This window comes from Camellia sinensis, chromosome 3 (genome assembly GCF_055761805.1).
Source record: "Camellia sinensis isolate YWXY chromosome 3, ASM5576180v1, whole genome shotgun sequence".
In the NCBI taxonomy this organism is placed as follows: Eukaryota; Viridiplantae; Streptophyta; class Magnoliopsida; order Ericales; family Theaceae; genus Camellia; species Camellia sinensis.
Genome location: NC_138963.1, coordinates 37273262 through 37297792, shown reverse-complemented (window position 1 = coordinate 37297792; position 24531 = coordinate 37273262). Strand labels below are relative to the sequence as shown.

General features: G+C 34.4%; 1 protein-coding gene across 2 annotated transcripts; it reads left to right on the top strand.

The window, feature by feature from the left end:
* LOC114266667 (GDSL esterase/lipase At5g03610) lies at window positions 1-18725 on the top strand. 2 transcript variants are annotated; one of them, XM_028207583.2, is made up of 5 exons: window positions 1-285; window positions 377-631; window positions 2251-2525; window positions 16780-17089; window positions 18301-18725. In XM_028207583.2, exons 1-5 carry the CDS (start codon window positions 219-221, stop codon window positions 18510-18512), a joined length of 1119 nt encoding a protein of 372 aa, XP_028063384.2. In that variant the 5' UTR covers window positions 1-218; the 3' UTR covers window positions 18513-18725. The 2 variants fall into 2 exon arrangements, with proteins under 2 accessions (XP_028063384.2, XP_028063386.2); XM_028207585.2 differs by having other exon boundaries at window positions 45-285; window positions 380-631.
* Window positions 18726-24531: the final 5806 nt, after the last annotated feature.

Below are 24531 nucleotides of genomic sequence, written 5' to 3'. Positions count from 1 at the left end.
AATCAAACATGCCATTATTGTAATGACAACCTCGCTATAGATGCACTCAAATTCTCATCACTTGCTTCACCATTATTTCTCTCCCCCTCTCCCTCTCTCTCTCTCTCTCTCTCTCTCTCTCTCTCTCCACTTTCACTATCTTCCATCTCTAACGACTATATATTCTTACAAAGACCATTTTGGCTTCTACATATGATATCCATCCATCCCCATATGATATGATGGAGAAACAGAAACTCCTCTTCTTCTCCTTCTCTTGTTTCTTCCTCCTCCCTCTTCTCTCAGGTATATATGCACTCATTCCTTCAGATTTTCAAAGTCTTTTAATTCACTTTCAAATTAACAAATTCTATTCTTTGTCTATACATGTACATAGAAGTTGAAGGTGTGCAAGGAGGTTCTTCTTCTTCTTCTTCTTCTTCTTCTTCTTCTTCTTCTCAGCACAATACCACTCATCGCGGTCTCTACGGTTTTCATCCAACAAAGCTTTTCGTGTTCGGGGATTCCTATGCTGACACTGGCAACAACAGAAAATCTATTGCCGATTCTTGGAAGGTTCCCTATGGCATCACCTTTCCCGGCAAACCCACCGGCCGTTTCTCTGATGGTCGCGTCCTCACCGATTACCTTGGTACACCCCACCACACCATATCCCACCCACAACACATATATATCTCATGCCTTTGGATTCTCTCAAATTCATCATCTTAAGAGACCAGTATGGCTTAATATGTCCATTTTTCAGCTGACTTTAATTATTTAAATACTTCATATTTTTTAAAATTGATTGAATATAATATTTATGCAAAATTTAAGATAATGAACTATTAGAATTATTACAATCAACTTCAAAATGAGCTCACGAAATTTAAATTGTACTCTCAAATTAAATGATCGTATGTGATATATCAATCATGATATTATGTACTTTATCTTTTGCTTTTTCTCAAGTGAAATATATAATGGATTTTTTAAATTAATTCAATTGCTTTAATGATCTTATATGAGCTGGTTTGGTTGGTAGTGCTTCTTCTTCGTATATATCCCTGTAAAATTCTCCATTATTGGAGTCCTTTCCTTTTTTCTTTTTTCTTTTTTTTCTTTTTTTTATCTCTCTCATCTAGTCAGATCAACATCCTATCTTTCTCTTTTTGGTGTGCTTACTTTCTCACGTGATTATCTTTTATGTATAAAGATATTTATGTTTATTTGATCATTTGACAAATAGTATTGTCATTATCACTGTCTACATTGCTTTTACCTACTGCATTATTACCAAAATCACTTTATCACTTTTGTTTTCCACCACCTATTATTATAATAATTTTAAAGTAGCCCACTTCAGAAATTTCTATACCCTTTTGAATTCAACTAATCTTCCACTTCGTCCTCCATTGTATCATCTAATTATTCCATTTGAGTAATGCCTTGAAACCTCACTTTTATGTATAAAAATCAACATCGTCACCAACTCTCATCATGGACAGACACGACCCAAACTCTGATATCATTTTAGACGTGTAATTTATTAATCTCACCTGAAAGTATTGTCCATTATTTTGTAACTCATGCCAACAACAGCATTACGAGTTTGTCTTTTTGAGCTCCAATCCAAAAGACATGTCCAAAGTGCAAATCTCTTGTGCCAGTTTTATGAATCTATCTTGAACAACATTTGCAACTCTTCATTCAATTCTTAGGAAAAGAAAGTGAAATACGATTTTTTACAGGTTTTTTCACGCCCATTTAGCAAGAAAGTTATGGAACTCGTATTATCAGAGCCTCATTTGGAAATAAATTATTTTAGTTGATTTTTTAGTTCTTTAGCCTAACTAAAAAAAATTGTATTTGTGATGGTAATTGATTTTTTTTTTCAATTGATTTTATGATTGTAAAAGAAAAAATAAAATAATTATGGATTTGACGTGGATTTTGTCTAATTATCTATTTTAACCTATTTTGTTTTTATTAACTATTTTAGTCAAATAGTCTCTAACCAAATTCCTTAAATTATGGCTTGCAAAATATGTAAGATTTTGAGGGAATTTCAACTATATACAGTTCCCGTTTTCTTGATAAATGAACATACATAGGAAAATAAGTTTAGCTTTTTTTTAATTTACTTTACTACAATTTTCTTAGGAACAACCTTTTCGTTAAATACCAATTTTAATGAACTTAGTGCACAACTTCTTTCTGTTTTCTTTTTTTTTTTTGGGGTATTTATGTGATATATACATGTTTATGCAGCTAGGTTTTTGGGATTGAAGTCTCCGATACCGTACAGATGGAGAAAATTTGCAGCAAATAGGTTGAGGAATGGGATGAATTTTGCATATGGAGGGACTGGAGTGTTTGATACTCTGGTATTGGACCCAAACATGACAACCCAGATTGATTTTTTAGAAAAACTAGTCAATAATGACTCTGTTTACACAAAATGGGACTTGCAATCCTCTTTGGGTCTGGTCACTCTCTCCGGCAACGATTATGGTGCTTTCCTCGCCAAAGGCGGTTCTACCCAGGTAAATTTATCAATAATGTGTTTGCCTATTTCATTGTTTCCCCAAGAAAAATAGAAATTTTCATTTCATGATCAGTGATGATGGTGAAAAAAGTCATATTAAACGAACAAGTACAAGTAAGGTAATCTTAAATTCAGATGTTTTGAGTTTTACTCTTGGTAGTAGCTCTTGGTTTAACCAATGTTTGTGATTAATTTGGGTACAATAACGGAAATTTCATCATATTTTCTTGCACTAAACATAATTATTGTGAAATCCATATTAATAAACATATGTGAAATTCATATTTACCTTTGTTGCTGATGATAAGAGAATTAAGTAAAGATTCTATTTATGTATAATATTGTTCATTTATAAATAATTCATCTTATTGTAAACTTTTGGTATTTAGTGACCAAGATTGACCTCAAATAGAGCATCTTTTTGCCGCTGTAAGGCGTTGATGAGCCGGATTAAATTTTCGGCGTTATCTTCACCGACGACAAATAACGACCAGTGCAACAACAAAAGATCCGGCTCGTATTTTAAAATCAACCGCCTAAATTGACCTAGATCTCCGAGATCCATTGCAAAATAATTCAAAATCTCCAATTATTTTGGATTAAATAGTTTCCTGCTTGCGCTTGCCTTTTTAGATCTTTTAATCCTGGCTGCAGATTTGGGAGCGGAGCGGAACGGAACCCTGTAGCCGACAACACGATACCAAATGCGAAAGGGAGCACCAATCAGGGAACGACACGTGGCGCGGGGGGGGGGAGCGTCCCAGTAATATTATAGGGACGCTCCTGGGATCATATATAAGTCACTCCCTCACTCTCTTCTACCAGTAAAGTTTTTAGAGAGTGACTTGCGTCATCCGAGAGAGTGAGCGACGTCATTGAGAGTGAGTTATGGCCTCAATGTGACGTCGTTTTAGAGTTCAAAACAAGAACATCTTCCTCACATATCCCAGATGTTCTGTACCTAAAGAAAGATTGTTAGAGAAAATTAGAGAGTTGTTCACTAATAGGCCACCAAATTATGTGAGGGTTGCACATGAATTACACGAGGACGGTGAACCACATCTACATGTTCTCGTCCAATTTCCATACCATTTTCAGACAGAGGATGAACGGTTCTTCGACGTTACTCACGATCGCAATAATCGCCATTTCTATCCAAATATACAAGGGGCCAACAACCATCAGGCTGTGTTGGAATACATCTCCAAATACGGGGACTACACGGAATGGGGTGAATTTCACGAGAGAGGTTGCTGCGCTAACAAGGACAACAAAGAAAATGTATATCACAAAGCTCTTGCAGACGGAAGTAAAGAAGAAGCACTGGCACTGATAAGAAAATGGTGATCCAAAATGTTTCTGGCTAAATTATGACAAGTTGTCATCCAATTACGACAGGATTTCATTTACTCCACCATTGTCGTATGTTCATCAATTTACAGATACAGTGTGGATCGTTCCAACAAGCATACAGCAATGAGTTGTAGAAAATATAAGGGACGAAGCCCAAAGACCACACAGGCCCAAGAGCATTATAATGAAGGCCCATCTAGAATTGGAAAAACATGTTGGGCCCGGTCTTTGGGGCCACATAACTATTATTTCGGCCACATCGATTTGAGGGACCACAATGACGAGGCTTTTTACAACATAATCAATGATGTGGCCCCACAATATTTGAAACATTGGTGGGAATTTAATGAAGCACAACAGGATTTTTTTTCAAATTGTAAATATGCCCGCCCAAAGAAGAAAAAAGGCGGGATTCCAAGTATTTTATTATGCAACCCCGGAGCCGATTTTAGTTACAAAGAATTTTTGGAAAAACATGAACACGCCGGGCTCCAAGCGTGGACGATCCGAAACGCAGAGTTCTACACACTCAGTCAACCCCTCTTCGCCCGAACTAATCAAGAAGAGGCATCGCAATGAGAAGAAGAAGGCCCAATGCAGGAAGATATTCCACTTCCAATGCGGCTGTTCGTTATTCCACGCGAACGGATGTATCGAACCACATCCACTGGAGAGAGAGGATGCTATCAGGGGTCTTCTATGACACTTTGAAGAACCCGATGTGGTTCAAAGCAGTAGACATGTCCATACGGGGGAACCAAGGTGTATATAAGTTAGAATGTCTGTTCAACTACAACCTCTGGAAAGCATTGGGAGTCCGGCTATATTCGTCGGTCTGAAAGCGGTTTCCGAATTAGAAAGCCAGGCGATGGCTCCATCCATGCAAACAATGGAGGACACACATCCTGCCGCTAATATCCGTTGAATAACTGTGGATGAAGAAGATCCTGCTGTGCGTTCTGGTTTTGGATTTTTTGGATAAAAAAAAAATTGTGTAAAATAATTATTATGTATCATAAGTTGTCTTGCTTTGCAATACGCAATAAATTTATTTTATTTTTAGTTTAAAACTTTACTGGGCCGCTGTGCACATGAAAGCCGTTAAGTGTATTGGGCCTTATCTCTGACTGATGGGCCTATGTCTAATGGGCCTCCGAATATGATCCATTCTAGTGTCCACTTCTTTCATAGTTTTGATGGGCCTATGAAAAAGCATTGGCTAATTATAGGCCTTGTCACGTGATATGGGCCTCTTTATTTGGGAGACTGTAATTGGGCCTATTTATGTTATTGTTGATGATCCAAAATAACAATCACATTAATTAAATGTACGTGAACATCATTTAATCATAAAAATTTATATAAATATTTTCCCACCGCCAATCTTTTACATAATATGAAATCTTGTCGAGTACAATGGTCAGTGCGAGACAATAATTTACAGGGCTAATAATTCCAAAGCTGGATAATGTCTTCGTCATCCTGCGTGCAATAAGCCGGGTAAATACATTCTGCGTCAGGCTTTTAAGACCACCGTATGTCAGCCATGTATACATTGTTATGGTGAATGTCCGGACTCCCAATGCTTTCTGGAGGTTGTAGTTGAATAGGCATTCTAACTTGTATACACCCTGGTTCCCCGGCATGGACATGCCTACTGCTTTGAACCACATCGGGTTCTTCAAAGTGTCGTAGAAGACCCCTGATAGCATCCTCTCTCTCCAGTGGATGTGGTTCGATACATCCATTCGTGTGGAATAACGAACAGCCGCATTGGAAGTTGAATATCTTCCTGCGTTGGGCCTTCTTCTTCTCATTGTGATGCCTCTTCTTGATCGGTTCTAGCAAAGAGGGGCTGACTGAGTGTGTTGAACTCTGCGTTTCAGATCGTCTACGCTTGGAGCCCGGCGTGTTCATGTTTTTCCAAAAATTCTTTGTAACTAGAATCGGCTCCGGGGTTGCATAATATAATACTTGGAATCCTGCCTTTTATCTTTTTTGGGCGGGCATATTTACAATTTGAAAAAAAATCCCGTTGCACTCCAATAAATTCCCGCCAATGTTTCAAATATTGTAGGGCCACATCATCGATTATGTTGTAAAAAGCCTCGTCATTGTGGTCCCTCAAATTGATGTGGCCGGAATAATAATAATGTGGCCCCAAAGACCGGGCCTAACATATTTTTTCAATTCTAGATAGGCATTCAATTATAATGCTCTTGGGCTTGTGTGGTCTTTGGGCTTCGTCCCTTATATTTTCTGCAACCCATTGCTGTATGCCTGTTGGAACGATCCACACTGTATCTGTAAATTAATGAACATACGGCAATGGTGGAGTAAATGAAATCCTGTCGTAATTGGATGACAACTTGTCATAATTTAGCCAGAAACATTTTGGATCGCCATTTCTTACCAGTGCCAGTCTTCTTCTTTACTTCCAGCTGCAAGAGCTTCGTGATATACATTTTCTTTGTTGTTCTTGTTAGAGCAGCGACCCCTCTCACGGAATTCACCCCATTCAGTGTAGTCCCCGTATTTGGAGATGTATTCCAGCACAGCATGATGGTTGTTGGCCCCTTGTATATTTGGATGGAAATGGCGATAACTGTGATCGTGAGTAACGTCGAAGAACCGTTCATCCTGTGTCTGAAAACGGTATGAAAATTGGACGAGAGCATATAGATGTGGTTCACCGTCCTCGTGTAATTCATGTGCAACCCTTACATAATTTGGTAGCCTGTTAGTGAACAACTCTCTAATTTTCTCTAACAATCTTTCTTTAGGTACAGAACATCTGGGATATGTGAGGAAGATGTTTTTGTTTTGAACTCTAAAACGACGTCGCATTGAGGCCATAACTCACTCTCAATGACATCACTTACTCTCTCGGATGACGCAAGTCACTCTCTAAAAACTTTACTGGTAGAAGAGAGTGAGGGAGTGACTTATATATGATCCCAGGAGCGTCCCTATAATATTACTGGGATGCTCCTTCCGCGCCACGTGTCATCTCCTGATTGGTGCTCCCTTCCGCATTTGGTGTCGTGTTGTCGGCTACGGGGCTCCGCTTCGCTCCCAGATCTGCGGTCAGGATTAAAAGATTTAAAAAGGCAAGCGCAAGCAGGAAACTATTTAATCCAAAATAATTGGGGATTTTGAATTATTTTGCAATAGATCTCAGAGATCTAGGTCAATTTAGACGGTTTGATTTTAAAATACGAGCCGGATCTTTTGGTAGTAGCTCTTGGTTTAACCAATGTTTGTGATTAATTTGGGTAGAGTAACATAAATTTCACCATATTTTCTTGCACTAAACATAATTATTGTGAAATCCATATTAATAAATATATGTGCAATTCATATTTACCTTTGTTGCTGATGATAAGAGAATTAAGTAAAGATTCTATTTATGTATAATATTGTTCATATATAAATAATTCATCTTATTGTAAACTTTTGGCATTTAGTGACCAAGATTGACCTCAAATCTAGCATGTCAAAGTTTAGGATTGAGACAAAAATGTAACATGTCAAAGTTGATTGCATGGTGGGAGATATCACTCGCTACTGTCATGTGGTATTTTTCATGAATCATAAAGGCATATGTCTATCTTTATTTCACAAATATTTAACATAAATGTAAAGTTAGCAGGGCCAAAAAATTCTCCCCAAAAAAAGAGACTTTTAAAACTATTTGCAGTATTTGAGCTCTAAATGACAAAGATAAAAATTGGAGTTGAACTTCCCTGAAATCTATAGGTTTGCCAAATTAGAGTTCCAACTTTTCTCAATTTCAAATATAAATTTGAAAAGATTATTTGGGCTTCTGAGATCTATCACGGATTACATTCTGATGATCCAAATATTTCATTTTATAAGACTTTCCATGTTCAATATTCATAGAAAAAATTAAATCGATCCGATAATCGAATTTATTTTATTTTATTTTATTATGTTTTTCTTTTAAAAAAAAGATCATCTATTTTTTATTTTTTGTTTTAGACAAATGTAATGAAATAAAAATATTGGCTCTGTTGGTTTCAATTTTTAAAAAAAGTTTTGAGTTGTATTTTAAAATATAAGTGTTTGAAAATTGAAAACTTGTTTGATTATAAATTTTGAAAATAATTTTAGAATGATTTGTAAGTATTTTTTTTTTTGAAGTTAAATAGATGAGTGTGAGAGAAAAATTGGTTGATTGATGTGTGAAAAGGAGAGAGAGAGAGAAAATAATTTTAAAAATGGTAAACTAAACATATTTTCTAATTTTTCAATTCAAAAATTAATTTAAAAATTAAACCAAATACTACCATTATAATTATCAAATTAATTAAAAAAATTATAAATAATATATATATATAATCCTACAAAATAAATATTTCAAATTATTAAAATAAAACTCTCGTTAAATTCTGCGAACTCAAACAATTGATAGTTGTTTTTCACCCAGTTCCCTGTGCACAGGTTAGTAATCAATGGCCCTAACATATTAACCTGCGCCATATGCGCAAGACTCTTCTTATGATGTGTATAGTTTAAAACATTATTTCGAATCGGGGCATATAGGGTGGTTTGAGATGATCTAAATAAGTGTATTTTTAAATTTTTTATGAAATATGAGTTAGATATGGATTGAATTTGAAATGATGTGATAGAAAGATAATGTGAATAGAATAATAATTTTTTAACTTTTTTAAATTATAACAAACAAAACAGGATGGTACTGACAAATATATGTGGTCTGTGAGCTAAATAGTTTGTATGTCCTATTCATAACGTTTGACAAACCTTTGCCTTTATGGTTTATTTTAGAAAGATGGTAAAATGTAATTTTTTTGCCTTTTAACTAAATTTTTGATCTTTTTTAGATAAATAATTTAGGAAGTTGATAAAAAGTGATTTTTGACATTTTTAATTAATATTTGTTTATGATGTAAAATCATAATAAAATTATCAAATTACTCTTATTTAGTTTAAAATATTTATAACTTCACCCATGTAACATATTTTGATTCATAAGAGGTAGAATTATAATTTTATTATTGGTTAAAAATCAACTTCTCAAATAAAAAAAATTAAAAAAAATAAATTTTTAACTTCTATTACAAACTCAGAAAAAAAAATTGACTAAAAGCTAATTTTTCAAAACAAGCCTATATGGCAAGTTTGTTTAGTTGTTTGGACATCATAAAAATGATATCCCAAGTATTTCTCTCTCATCTTAAGAAATCCAGCATGGTTTATGTCTTTTCTAATTTCTTGGATTCACTGCCCCAGTCTGAAATGTTAACTGACGTTGGGCTCCGCTGATGACCTACCAATATTTGGTTTCTTGATAAATGGTCCTCTTTTATCGCATCAAATTTTTGTTGCAGATTTTTTGGGTTTTTAAGCTCAACCATCTTACAGTTCACTAAATTTTTATCACTAACACCATTATTAATGATATGACAAGTAAAAAAAAAAAAAAAAAAACAAAAATTAAGACACAAAACACATGTCACAGTGGATGGGATCCACTATCACATTCCTAATGCAACAACTAATTTTTTTTTTTTTTTTGATGAGCAAAAAAGAACTTTATTGATGAGAAAGCATACATTACATATGGGAAAACATCAATAAAGAGAGGAGGTGCAAAAAGCATCAAAGTACACCCCCCAATCCCAACTAGGTTGGCACCAAGGGGGATACCCAATCATTTGCTAGCACCACCGAAAGTTGGTGAGAAACCAACAGGAAAAAAGAGAAAAAACACCCAAAGCACCCAGCCAAGAGTTGATACACCAACAACATCCAACAGCTGCAGAGTCATGGTAGAAGCATCAGAAGCAGAATACCAGCTGAAACAGAAGCAGAAAACCAGCAGCAGAGGATACCATATGTTTCTGAGGATACAACAACATCCATCTGAAGCAGAATCATGCTAGAAGCAGAATCAGCAGAACTATACGACCAGCTGCAAGCAAAACTGTCCCAGCAGCTGCAGAAGCCAAACCAGAAGCAGAACTCCAATTGCCATACCAGCAGCTGCAGAAACCAACTCAAAACCCTCTCCTAATGCAGATTCTAACTTGCTGAAGGTGATGTACTAAGTCAAAAACAGAGTAATTTATGGAAGGGCAAGAAGATTTAACCCACAAAGCAATCCTAACCTTAATGGATTCACATAGATCATCAATATCCACCTGAGCATTACCGAAGATACACTCATTTCTACGATTCCAAACTGACCATAGCACTGCTAGGGGGATTGCTCTCCATATCATCTGCTCCTGCTTTTGAAGCTTAATACCGATGCACCAGTTAAACAGACAACTGATAGACCCAGGCAAAACCCACTGAATACCCCACCATTGTAAAATTCTAGACCAAATCCTCCAAGTGAAGGGACAAAATAATAACACATGATTAATATTCTCCACCTCACCTTTACAGAAAATACAACGAGGATCAAACCCATCACTGAGAACTCCAATTCTTTGGAGATAGTAAGAAGTCTTAATCCTACCTTTCCAAGCTAACCAACCAAAAAATTGAACTCTAGGTGGAGAGACATTCTTCCAGATGAGATCTGCTATTTTACTATTGGTAGCAAGACTCAACTCACACCCCTTGTATGCAGAGGCAACAGAGAAGAGCCCTGATGAATCAGCAGCCCATGATAAGCTGTCAGGAGTCCCTTCTACAAGAGCAGGTGCATTGGAGAGCATCTCATATAACCTCCTCAAGTCCTCAACCTCCCACTGGTACAGAGCTCGTCTGAAGCATAGATTATCCTCCACCGAACCAACCCACCTACTGAGCACCAAATGCACAGATTCAGCTTTGTCCACTGATAAGGAGTACAATCTAGGAAATTTCTCTTTTAAGCAGACATTGCCGATCCAGATATCCTCCCAAAATTGTGCTCTTCTCCCATCCCCAATAACTAAGCTTAACTTGCTCTTGAAGAAGCCAACCAGGTCAGGATTATGCCAAGCAACACCCATAATACCCTTCCATATCTGGGAAGACTTGGAATTTACCACAGGTAATGGCCACCAGCCCCTACCAGCCTCGCTGTATTTGCTACAGATCACCTGTTTCCATAAGGCATCATTTTCAGAACCAAACCTCCACCACCACTTCAAAAGAAGACAGTCATTCATAAGTGTAAGTCTCTTGATTCCAAGGCCTCCTTGGCTTTTCCTCTGAGAAATCTCCTTCCAACTGATCAAATGAACTTTCCTTCTAAGCTCATCACCACCCCATAAAAATCTGGATTGAATTTTGACAATTTCCTTTGCAACACCCGCTGGCATCTTAAACAAAGATAAGAAAAAGATTGGTAAACTAGACAGCACAGATTTTATAAGTATCAATCTACCGGCAAAGGAAAGGAACCTTCTCTTCCAAGTAGCCAATTTCTGCTTGCATTTATCAATCACTGGTTGCCATGTCCTTCTTTTTCTTGGACTAGCTCCTAATGGCAAACCCAAGTATTTAAGAGGCAGGCTTTGTTGAAGGCAATTCAATTTGGAAGCAAACTCCTTTGTAAGTTCATCATCTAGCCCAACCCCACATACCACACTCTTATGATAGTTAATCTTCAACCCGGATAGTACTTCAAAACACCTCAAAATCCTTTTGATTGCAACTATCTCGTCCCAATCAGCCTCGCAAAATAGGATTGTATCGTCTGCAAACTGAAGATGGGTGATCCTAACGTCATTTGCTCCTACCACTGCCCCTTTAATCAAGCCCCTCTGCAGAGCTCTCAGTAACAGAATATTCAGAACCTCAGCCACAATATTAAACAGAAGTGGTGATAAAGGGTCCCCTTGACGCAGTCCCCTCTCCGGAGTAAACTCAGATGTGGGAGATCCATTTACCAAGATAGAAATTTTTGCTGATGTTAAGCATTCTTGAATCCAACTAATCCATTTAATACCAAACCCAAAGTTAGATAGCATAGAAAAGAGGAAAGCCCAGTTAATGGAGTCGAAGGCTTTCTGAAAATCAAGTTTTAGAACAATGCCCTTCTTCTGATTCTTCTTCCATCCATCCACTATTTCATTCGCAATCAAGATACCATCCAAAATATTCCTACCTCCAATGAATGCTGATTGGGTTTCACTAATAATGCTTGGCATTACCTTCTTCATCCTGTTTGACAGAATTTTTGCAAGAATTTTATACAAGGAACCTATTAGACTAATAGGCCTGAAGTCATTAAGGCAAGAAGGATTGTCAGCTTTAGGAATTAAAGTCACAAAGGAACTGTTAAGACCTTGAACCAATTTAGAGTTCTTATGGAATTCCTTAACAAACTTTATCACATCACCTTTAACTGTTGACCAACATTTTTGAAACAACATCCTATTGAATCCATCAGGCCCAGGAGCCTTGTTCCCTGCACAACCCTTTACAGCTGCTACTATTTCTGCTTCAGAAAATTCAGCTTCTAATGTAGCTCTAACATCAGCTCCCCCAATGGACTTAAAAGGGCCAGACAAGCTTGGTCTACTTGGCCAAAATTCTGCAAATTGATTTTTAAAGTGCTGCAAAACTTCAGCCCTAACATCTCCAGGATCTTCCTTAATAGCCCCATCCACAGTTAATGAACTTAATGCATTTTTGTTGCTCCTGGAAGATGCCAGAATGTGGAAAAATTTAGTATTTTTGTCCCCTTTTAGTGCCCAATTAGTCCTGGATTTTTGCCTCCAAATCCAATCAACCATTCTACTCAATTTCCAGGCTTCCTCTTTAGCCAACCTTCTTCTAGATAGCTCAGAATCAGTCAAGGGTCTAACCTCAGCTGCTAGATCAAGACTATGAAGTTCCTCCTCTAAAAGCTTAAGATTGTATTCCACATTGCCAAAGACATCATTATTCCACTTTTTTAAGGCCAGTTTGAGTGATTGGAGTTTCTTTAGACATTGGAAACCAGCCCAGCCGACCACAGTGGTTTTAGCCCAGGTTTTTTCCACAAAAGCTAAGAAAGTTGGGTGTAAGAGCCAGGCATTAAGGAATCTAAAAGGCTTTGGACCCCAATCTCGCTCATCTTCCATAAGCAAGATAGGGCAGTGGTCTGAGATTCTTCTTGGTAACCCCCAAAGTTTAAAATTAAACTTATGCATCCATTCCGGACTGAGCAAGAACCTGTCAATCCTACTCCACTTCTCTCCTTCCTGCGAATTACACCAGGTGAATTTCCTTCCCAACATTGGCAGATCACACACTTCCAGGCTGTCAATTAGATCATTAAATTCCCTGATACCCCGATCTCTCTTAGAACAACCTTTCCTTTCGGATATGCATCTGATTTCGTTAAAATCGCCCCCCAGACACCAAGGTTTGTTATAAATTTGATTTAGTCTAATTAGGCTATCCCACACCTTTTTCCTTCTAGCACAATCATTAGGGCCATAAATGTTAAGGAAAACACATTCAAAGCTAAAAAAGAGAGTACCTGACAAGATAATGAAATTTTTGTTTGAACAGCAATCTAGCATCTGAAAGACATCTGGATTCCAGATGCAAAGTAACCCGCCAGCTGCTCCATCCGAATCCACTGCCATGAACTCCAGCTTATCTACAGGCCAAATTTGACGCACAAACGCCTCATCAATGGAAGCCCTCTTTGTTTCCTGTAGCAAAACCATATCAACCTTTCTATCCAAGAGTATCTTTCTGATTTTATTCCTTTTAGTAGGCTTACCAAGCCCCCTTACATTCCAAGATAAGATCTTCATAGTAACAAATTCAACACACCAACCACCTGGGATTGCAGATCAAACGGCACCTTCATCCCTCCTCCTCATCATTGCTTTATCTTGCGCTTCCATCTCCATTAGTTTACTCATAACTTCGTCCTCATTTCCTTCGCAATTCAGTCCCAAGACCTTGCCAATTTGGAGCGTTGCTTCTGCTTCGTTCAACAACCGCTGACCACTACCCGACTTACTTGCCATGGACAAAGAGATTGCTGCAACAGCAGACCTAAAAATGGCTCCCTTTCTTAGATTCGGAGAGGGTTTACCACCAATTTGAAGAGGACATTTTTTACTTCCAAAAGATCTTGCAATACCTTTACCTTTCACCTTCTTAGGCATTTTCCTAGTTGGGGCAGTTGCAGCAGATATACCCACAGCCAAGTCTTGATTCCTTCCAGCTAGACTGATCTGAACACCGTCACCCCTCTTTGGTTGTTCTAATTGCTCATTGCTGGGTTGGGCCTCCAACTCACTTAATTCAGAAAATCTTTGGCCCGTCACAGTACCACCCTGCATAATATGGGCCTTATTTAAGACTACTTCAATATTTAGCCCAGGTCTGTTAATCTCAGAGCCACTAACACTCCTCATGAAGCCTGGGGTGATAATTTGGTCCCCATCGTTTCTGGTGCCTTTATTTTGAAAATGCATAGGACTCAACATTCCTGCTGCAGCTGTTCTTTTCACCCATGCGCCCCCAGAATTTGTCATTTCCAAATTCATGTCAGATTCTTGAACCACAGACGTGCACGGCCACCTATCATGCACTGCCATGCCTTTGTGCTCATCATGACTTGCCGCAGAATCAGTAGCCTCCATGTCAACATCTTTGTCCACCTCACCTCCAGCCTGTCCCACCACGTCAGACCCACCCTCTTCCTGCTTGCTCTCCACTGCCGACGCCTGGTTATCACCATTGCTACGCAGAATGCAGCACTGGCATTGTTGATAGACCACCTTCGAGATAACGACCTGCTCTTCACAAACCTTAACTGGGTAGCTCACACCTTTACAGTTCAGGTTAATAGTCTTATTAATGGATTCCATACACTTCGTGGCGATCCTCACCTTCCCACAATGCAAGGATTGCATGCTAACTGTATCATCATCTATACCCACAATTTCCCCCCACAGTTCACCTATCCTTTTAAATGTTATGCTATTCCAAAGGTTCATTGGCACTCCATAACAAGCAAGCCAAGTGACCCTTTCTTGTTCAATGACCATACCTTTTTCCCATTCTTTTATCGACTCACACCATTCATGAATCCAATCCTTCATCGACTTCAATTTCTCTTTCATGATTTCCACTGTTGCAAAAGAGATAACTATGTCCCTACCTCCCCCATCTCTCACCTGAATGTCTCCCAGTCCTCTGTTGTGCAGTTCCTGTTTAAACTCCACCACATTACGTAATGGCTTAAGTCTAACAATCACACTGGTATATAGCCAGCCATTACCAGCCTCAGCAACGTTTATTGTTAAACTAGTTTTGGGTAGCATTCTTTTCCCACTGACCGCCTGCGCATAGGATTTGCCCCTTTGTGCCAGAGCAGATGCTACACTTCTACTGACCTCTGTTCTTTTTTCATTCCATGCCACTCTAGGCCTCTGGTTTGTGAGTTGCTCTTTGCCAAAGTCTGCAACTTTCACTTTCAATGCTCTGTTATCACACCAGAGACCATGAGCTTTCTGGACGGCCATTTGAACTGCCACCGGACAATCATATCGGACGAAGCCAAACCTTGATCGCGTCATGTGCCGCCTTTTGTTGGGGATGAACACATCCCTTACAACACCAAAGTTGGAGAATAGCCCATATAGCCCTTTTGGATCCATAGATTCAGGAATCTCATCCACAAAAATCGTATGAATACCCTGTTCTACACCTTTATACCATTGGCTTGAGCCCCCATGTTTGCGTAACACTGGCCTCCAACCTCCTCCATCACCTCTTCCTCCATCTGTGTCGCGTCCTCCATCCCTAGCTCTCATTGATGTTTAGTGCAACAACTAATTAGTGGTCTGTATTATTTTTTTTGTAAGCTTCTTCCAATCTAGAAATATCTAAAGAAAAACAAATTGACATACATATCGGCTTCTTTTGGGAACATAGTTTTTAGTTACTTTTTTTGGTTTGCAATAAAAGTGGAAAGTTAATTTTTTTGGCTTTTTTTTTATTTGAGAAGTTGGTTTTTAGCTAATGATAAAATTACAATTATATCCTTCATGGATCAAAATGTTCTATATGGATGAAGTTGTAAATATTTTAAATTAAATGGAGGTAGTTTGGTCATTTTATTGTGATTTGACATTATAAATAAATATTAATAAAAAAAAGCCAAAAGTAATTTTTTACCAACTTTTCAAATCATTTGTCTAAAAAAGTTAAAAACTTGATTAAAAGTCAAAATATCACTTTTTACCATCTTCTCAAAATAGATCATCATCAAAATGTGTGATTTGTCCATACAACGTTCTTGAGTGGCACTCATTTCATATGTATAGTATTTTATTTATCAAACATTTTATTCTTATTTTTTTGATATATTAGAGGAGAGACATCAATCAAACTTATGATCTTCTAACGAAGTACATAAGTTTTGGCCAGTAAATAATTTGTTTATCAGTAATTGAAACTGATTTTGATTTTGCTCCCTTCCCCCTTCCTTTCTATATTTTATTGATGCTTATCTTAATGTACTTCTTCAATTTTTGTTAATAGAATTTATTAAAAGAGTAATGTTTTATCGATATAAAGACATAAAAGAGCTATTAAATACACCTCTCAAATTTTTCTCTACATCCATATGTATAATTATATTTAAAAGAAAAAAATCACTAGATATGCAATGCAAATGGGTATGAAGAGAAATTATGTGAGTGTATTTAAAAGTTCCCGGCATAATAATTTTAGAAATCAAATACGTTAAAGGTTTTCTATTTCCAAATTATTTCGTGTTTCTGTTTCAAAATACTCATAATCATTAAATCACATAAGAATATAAAAAGCACAAAAGTCTTGAGACATAGTTCAACAACTGTGACAAAATTTGAGAATAAAAAATCTGGTGGCCATATTGAGTTAGAACAAATATATGCTTGAGAGTTTGTACTCGAACAATCTGTGTGTTTTTGTAGGATTTGCCATCATTCATAAGTGCAGTGGTTGATCAACTAGCAGAGAACTTGAAAAGAATACAAGATATAGGAGTGAGAAAAGTGGCAGTGACAGCAATGCAGCCACTGGGATGCCTCCCTAGAAGCACAGTGTTGAATTCATTCCAAGAATGCAATGCCACTGAGAACACTGCTGTCACTTTTCACAACCTCTTGCTTCAGCAAGCTGTGTCCAAGCTCAACAATAACTCCAAGGATTCTTCTGCCTTTGTCATCCTTGACCTTTATGGCTCCTTCGTTTCTGTACTCAAGACCAAAGGAGATTTTCTAGGTAATTTTCTCTACTTCACTCTCTTTCTTTAATTTTTTTTTTAATTAAAGGAAATACATATTTTGATTTTCAATTCACAAAACAGTTTAAAAAAAAATTTAAAACAAATTACATTGGTAATCCTGACATTTCACCTTATGTGTCATCTTGGTCCCTATACTTTCAATTAGCTCAATTTTTGTTCTTAATTTTAAATTATGTATCAATTTGGCTAGTTGGCACATTTATAATTTTGTTCCTAAAAGTATAACATATGTTACTCATATGTGCATTTTTCATTAAAAAAAAAAATGCTAATTGTTGACTCTATTGGACCAAATTGAGACAAAGTAAAAGATTCAAGATTAAAATCTAGCCAATTAAAATTACAATGACTAAAATGATACAAGGGTTAAAATATATGAATTACTGGTGTAATTTACCCGAAAGTTTAATATTTAATGATGTGGCTAAACTTAGGCCTAACATTTCAAACTGGAGAATGGGTAAATTACACTTTATATCCAATATCACCTAAGGTTATTATTTTTTAATTGTAATAATCAACCTTTTATATTTTTTCAAATTGGAATGTGATTTTAAATTAATTAAAGAGACTTGTTATGTGACTCTCAAATAATGCAATTTTTAAGGGCAAACAAATAATTTTCTTCATATTTCTTTTTATTTTTTAATTTCTTCACCATATTTTTTTCCTTTACTATATTTTCTAAACCTACACTCATTCATCGCCACTCGCCCCCACCATTTTTTCTAAAGGGTAAGGGAGTGGCAAGAACGGGTAATTGGTGGCAGTGGGTTCAGAAAATTTAGCAGAGATAGAAAATACAGTGAAAAAATAGGGGGAAAAAAACAAAAAGAAAATAATTTTTTTTTTTTTTTTGCCCTAAAAGTATCTTATGTGAGAGGTTACATGACGATTTACGGTAGTAAATTTAACACCAAATTAGCGCAAGAGCCAATTTAACCAGAAGTGTAAGGGTGGGCTGTTTTTGGTACGATAAGAGAGACCATGCCTTTTCTTCGGTAATTCTCAACTATTTTGGAAGAGTAAGAAACAGACAGTGATACATTTTGTTTTTGTGTTTTGTTATAGTTTTTCAATTTTTTATTTTTTATTTTTTATTTATTTTATTTTATTTTATTTTTTTTTTGTGTGTGGATTTTATCAATTGATTGCGATAAACTGATATCAACTTCTTCCTGAGCAGGAAGTGTGAAATTTGAGACTCCATTGAAGCCATGTTGTATGGGTACAAGCAGTGGGCATTACTGTGGTAGCCTAGATGAGAAAGGAGCCAAGATGTATGCCGTATGTAACAACCCTGAAGCTGCATTCTTTTGGGACATGGTGCATCCAACACAAGCTGGATGGCGTGCTGTGTATTTAGCTTTGAAATCCACTCTCCAAAAAATTAACTAGAGGTATTTCAACAAAAAAAAAAACTATAAAATTTATCTTCCTGTTATTTTATTTGTTATTAATTTTGTAATAATGTTTCTGTTTAAATTTGTTTAGCAATTTTGGTGGCACTGTTAGACCTATGAATGAAGGACATGAATCTTTGGACAACATTATGCTCTGTTTGTCCAATATTGTCATTTATGGAAAATGATTTACTTTAGACTTTGAAAATATGGCGCATTACACTAACAGTTCTTATAATTTGAGACTTATATCACTTTAATTTCTGATTTTTCAATTGTGATATATTTGACCATGAATTTTGAATTTTGTTCTAAATAAGGACAATCAAAGATATTTTCTTTAAAAATGATCTATTTCAAGGATAAAATCCTTATATAATTTATTTTGTGTTTCTTAACTTGTATGTTGTTTGAAATGTAATGGCATTTCTTTTTATTGAATAATGTTGAAACTTTTTTGGATATAAAATTTTGTTTGATTTGGTTTTCAAAATCAATTTTCAGAAAATTTTTCTAACAAACTAAATATTAAATTGGTAAAAAAATTAAAAACACATCATTTTTATATAATTTTGTCTTTTGGTATTTATTTTGGTTAAATTAGTTTCTATTTTTTCAAAAGTTAAACATGACAACACTTTTGATGTCATTATTAAACTAATTCATTACATCAAAAAATCAAGGGGCATTTACATACAAGTCCCATTTTGTAAACTTATAATCCATTAAGTCCTAGATAAAATTATTTGCTCCTTCAAGTCCCATTAATTTTTAATAGACCAATCTCCTTTATAGCTGCCAAACATCCATTGCTGTCTTCATTTTCTCTCTCTACACAATTGCAATTCGAAGTTCTTCGCAACTTCAGTTCGACGGACATGGGTGATTCGAGTTCACAAGGGTAATCTGGGTCTTGATTCGTCATTGATTGAAGCTCGATCAATCAATTTCGCAGGTCACTCTTCGATTTCGAATATGGATTTTAGTTCGAGATCACGACTTCTGCCCTTGAATTCATCTGCGGCTCACAGCATCAAACCAGTCTCGAACTGATGCGAAAGTCCTCTAACTCCAAGGCTTTACGGCTTGACGAGGGTTGACGAATCCTTGCACACTCCGAGTTAACGAATCCTTGCACACTCCAACTACTGTACGAGAACCACGGATTGGGTTCTGCTTTCTGTTTGCACAGAGTAACTCGCAATTTGATGACAACACTACATATAACCCTCAAGGAAAGAACCTTGACTTCTTTCTTGTTTAGAGAAGGCTCACTCAGGGAATTTGCAGAGATAGATCAGCAAACTTTCGGTTTTCACTGAGTTCACAGATGCCACTGCCATTAGAGAGAGAGAGATGTAGGCTTTTTTGAAATTGAGAACCTTCTCAATTTATAATATTCTCAATTTTAATCATGAAAAAAATTGAGAAATTTCTCAAAATTGATAATTATAATTTTTTTAGTTTTGATAGTTTTGATAATATTCTTAGTTCATATTAGAAAAAAAAAAATTTGAGAAATTTCCTAGTTTTGATAATTATAAATTGAGAACATTCTCAGTTTTGGGATTAAAGGGCTAAACGTCTTTTTTACCTGTATATAAGACTTATTGGTTCAAAAACTTTTTGATAGGACCTAAGCTACCACCAAATATGTAGATAGGACTTTTAGGTAATTAATCCAAAAATAAAAAATAAAAAAAACTAAAAATATTTATCGATTATACATTAAAAGTCTAATAATCATATTGCATAATAACCATCAAGAAATATCTGTTGACAACAAATACAAGCACCTATTACATAATAATCATCCAAAAACATCAACAAAGATAGCCACCCATTACATGATCATTATCCAAACACTTACTAAAAATTAACTTGGTAAAAAAAATAAAAATATGAAAGATTTATTATTTTTATATAATTTTATCTTTAGTGAGTATAAATAATTTTTAAAAATTTAAAAATAATTTTTTGACATTTATTTTTGTCAAGTTAGTTTATATTTTATCAAATTAACGACTTTGCTCTTGAAATAGAACAATGGTGTCCTTATTTGGAACAAGATTTAAAATTCAAGATCAAATGTATCACAATTGAAATGTTAAGAACTAAAATGACATAAATCTCAAACTACAAAGACCGTTAGTATAATTCGTCCTTCAAAATAATGGTGGTTGTGGATGGGATAATGGTATTGTGGTGGCAGTTATTGAGAATATAAATAATAAAATTATCAATTTTCACTCAAATGAAAAGAAAGAATTTGTGTTCAAACCTTATGCTTAGTTGATAATTATAATTATTACGCATAATTAGCTTAGGGTTGAGAAAGTAAATCGAAACATTTGCAAATTGAACTAGTTCAGTCCGATCCAGTAGGTTTGGTTTGATTTTTTTAATTCGTGGTTCGGTCTTGGTTTGAAAAATTTGGGAATTTGTATCAATAGATTGGTTCCAAATTCAACGCCATGGTTCCAAATTTGAACCAAACCAAACTGTATATAACTTAAACCATATACTTAGCATGCACCCTCTTATGCTTGCTACATGTTAAATAATATGTTTATTTACTAAATATTATATTTGTTTAAGTTAATAGTGAAATAACGTGCATGTTTAAGTTAATGATAGGACAATATTATGTTTGATGGGAGTTTCATACTTTTTTGAAAATATTATATGATTTTTTTTTGTTGTGAACATATTATATGAAACCGTGATTCCAAACCGAGTTAAATCGTATTTAAATGGATTGATTTAGATTGGTTCCATAATTTAAACAGATTGATTTAGTTCCAACTTTTATAAAATCATAAATAATAAGTTGGTCCTAATTTTATTATAATCCAAACAAAACCAAACCATACTCACCCCTAATTAGTCTGCTTATTAGTCACCCATGGATGGAGGTATTGAATATAAATAATAGAAGGGTCCGGGTGGTAATAGCCATAAGAATTGTCGATGAAAATTGATCATAAAATGTCAAAATTTTTATAATGGTAATATATTTTTTATATATCTCAAAGCCTTTGTTTGAGATGTGAGTTGATTTTTTAGTTTTTTTAATTTTATACCTATTTTAGTTTGGGGTTAAAAAGTTTCATTTCAGATAAATTTTTTAACTTTTTTGATTTTTGTAAGAGAAAAAATGAAATGATTATGGTTTAGATGTGATATTTTATCTTTTTAGCCTAAAAAGTCTATTTTATCTTTTTGTAACTATTTTAACCCAAACATTATATGCCAAACAAAGCCAAAATATTTTTACACATTTCAATACACTTTAAACTAGCATATCACCCGTGCTCTGCACGGGATAAAATAATATATTATTTAATAAAAATATGATAATTATATTTAATTTTTTTATATTTTGTAAAATAAAAGTTAAAGGAAAATTAGTCAATCGGGATTTTCTTAATTGTTTAAATTTAAGAAAATCAAAATAATTAGTATAAGACATTGATCATAAGGCTTCTCATTAAAAATCTCATTTTACTTATATAAATGAGAGTATAAGATTCATTTTATGTAAGTAGAACAATTCATTTTTTCTCGATGTGAGATTATAAAATAAAAATTAAATGAAAGCTAACTAATGGGGATTGTTTAAAAATTAACAATTGTTTGGGTGAGAAGTTTATTTCGAATCAAGCAATCTTAGCCATTTTAATCTTTAATTAGATCAATCTTTAATTTATTTCGAATTAAACAAATTTAACCAGTATATTTTGCTAAAACCATTAAAATCTCAATTAAATCAGTGAATCAGTTAAATCGAAAACGGTTCACCTTATCGGGTAGGTCAAAGGACCACCCAACTTATACAAAAATTAATTAATTAAAATTTTTAAATTCTATTTTAATTTTAAAATTTAAAATGTCTCGAATTAAAACATATACGACACTACAATATTAAATGGGAGCATAATGTTTATATAGTGAAACAACTCATTTTTTTCTCCTTTTCTTGATGTGGGATTGTAAAATAAAAGTTAACAGTTGTTTGGACGGCAAGTTCATTTCTAATCAAGCAATCTCAATCGTTCAATTTTTTATAAAGTTAATCTTAGTTTATTTCAAATCAAACAAATCTAAGCAATATATTTTGATAAAAAAGTTAAAATCATGGTTAAACCAGTGAATCAGTTAAACCGAAAACGATTCAGCCTAATCGGTTAAGTCAAAAAAGACCAACCAATTTACAACAAAATTAATTAATTAAAACCTTTAAATTTTATTTTAAAATTTAAACTATCTTGAACTGAAATATGCACAATACTATAATAGTAAATGAGAGTATAAGATTCACTTTATATAAGTGAAACAACTCATTTTTATTTCTTTTTTCGATGTGGGATTGTAATTATTTTAAAGTTAAATATTATGAGCGTTTCAAAATCTCATATAAAATTATTTTTAAAATCAAAACCTCTATGTGAGATTATAAAATAAAAGTTAAATAGAAGCTAACTAATGAAAATTTTCTTAATTGTTTAAAATTAAGAAAATAAAAAAAAAAATTGGTATTGATTATAGGGCATCTCACTAAATTTTTTTCTTTTACTTGTATAAATGGGAGTATAAGATTCACTTTATATAAGTAAAACAATTCACTTTTTTCTTCTTTTCTCAATGTGAGATTGTAAAATAAAAATTAAATGGAAGCTAATCAATGAAGATTTTCTTAATTGTTTAAAATTAAGAAATTTCAATAATTTATACAAATTGGCGCATAAGATTCACTTCACGTAAATGAAACAATTCACTTTTTCCTTTTTTTTTTTTTTTGATTTGGGATTGTAAAAGGTAAATAGAAGCTAACCAATGAGAATTTCTTAATTGTTTAAAATTAAGAAAATTTAATAATTTTAAAATGAGGATTTGGACCTTGTAGAAGACTTCTTCCTTAAAATTCCTTTTATAAGATTCATTTTATATAAGTGAAACAACTCACTTTTTCTTTACTTTTCTGATGTGGGATTGTAATATTTTGTATAAGTGAAACAACTCACTTTTTCTTTCTTTTCTCGATATGGGATTGTAATTATTTTAAAGTTAAATATTAGGAGAGTTTCAAAATTTCAAACAAAATTATTTTTAAAATAAAAACTATGTGAAATTGTAAAATACAAACTCTTACAAGGCTCCTTACTAAATGGAATGGAAGTATAAGATTCACTTTATATGAGTAAAACAATTCATTTTTTTCATTCTTTTCCCAATGTTGGATTATCAAATAAAAACTAGTCAATGGAGTCAAGAAAATTAGTAGAAAAATGCTTGGGAGCACTAATTAGTGCTCCCACTAATTAGGTGGCAGTGGGTCCCGCCATTAATGATGTGATGTTTTGGTCTTGGAGTTGTATTTATTTATTTTTTTTATACTTTTTTAATGCATTAGTGCTATTAGTGGTGATGTTTTTAGTGGGATGAATCATTGTTGAAATTAGTATGAGATATTGAAACTCTCATAAGGCTCTTCACTAAAAACTCCACTTTTCTTATATAATATATAGATTAGGTCTTCTTCAATTCAGGATGTTGGAAACATATAAAAATCAACACAAAATTATGAATTTTTATGCTAGTGATTTCAGTGCATCCTATATGACTTTTGAAAAATGAAAACCAACTACTATTCTATGATTTTTATTACAGAAACAGAACTTGGATTCAAGTAGGTTTGCATACTTTATTTATTTTAATATTATCAAAAGAACATCAAATACATGGGCAATTCTAGTAGACAATCCTGTTAGACATCATGCACCGTTGTTTTGGCAACTTTTATTTGCACATTACACTTTGTTTTAGTTTACGATATTTTTAAGTAGTTTATATACTTTATTTATTTTAATATTATCAGAAGAACATCAAACACATGGGCGATTCTGGTAGATAATCTTGTTAAACATCATGCACAGTTATTTTGGCAGCTTTTATTTGCACACTACATTTTGTTTTTGTTTACGATATTTTGTAGTTTGAATATTAATTTTTGA

What these genes read in the sequence shown, in the direction of transcription:
- LOC114266667 (XM_028207583.2), top strand. Translation starts at nt 219, where the DNA reads ATGATGGAGAAACAGAAACTCCTCTTCTTCTCCTTCTCTTGTTTCTTC. An exon ending in CGTCCTCACCGATTACCTTG is followed by an intron (nt 632 to 2,250) that starts GTACACCCCACC and finishes ATGTTTATGCAG; the next exon opens with CTAGGTTTTTGGGATTGAAG. An exon ending in GACCAAAGGAGATTTTCTAG is followed by an intron (nt 17,090 to 18,300) that starts GTAATTTTCTCT and finishes CTTCCTGAGCAG; the next exon opens with GAAGTGTGAAATTTGAGACT.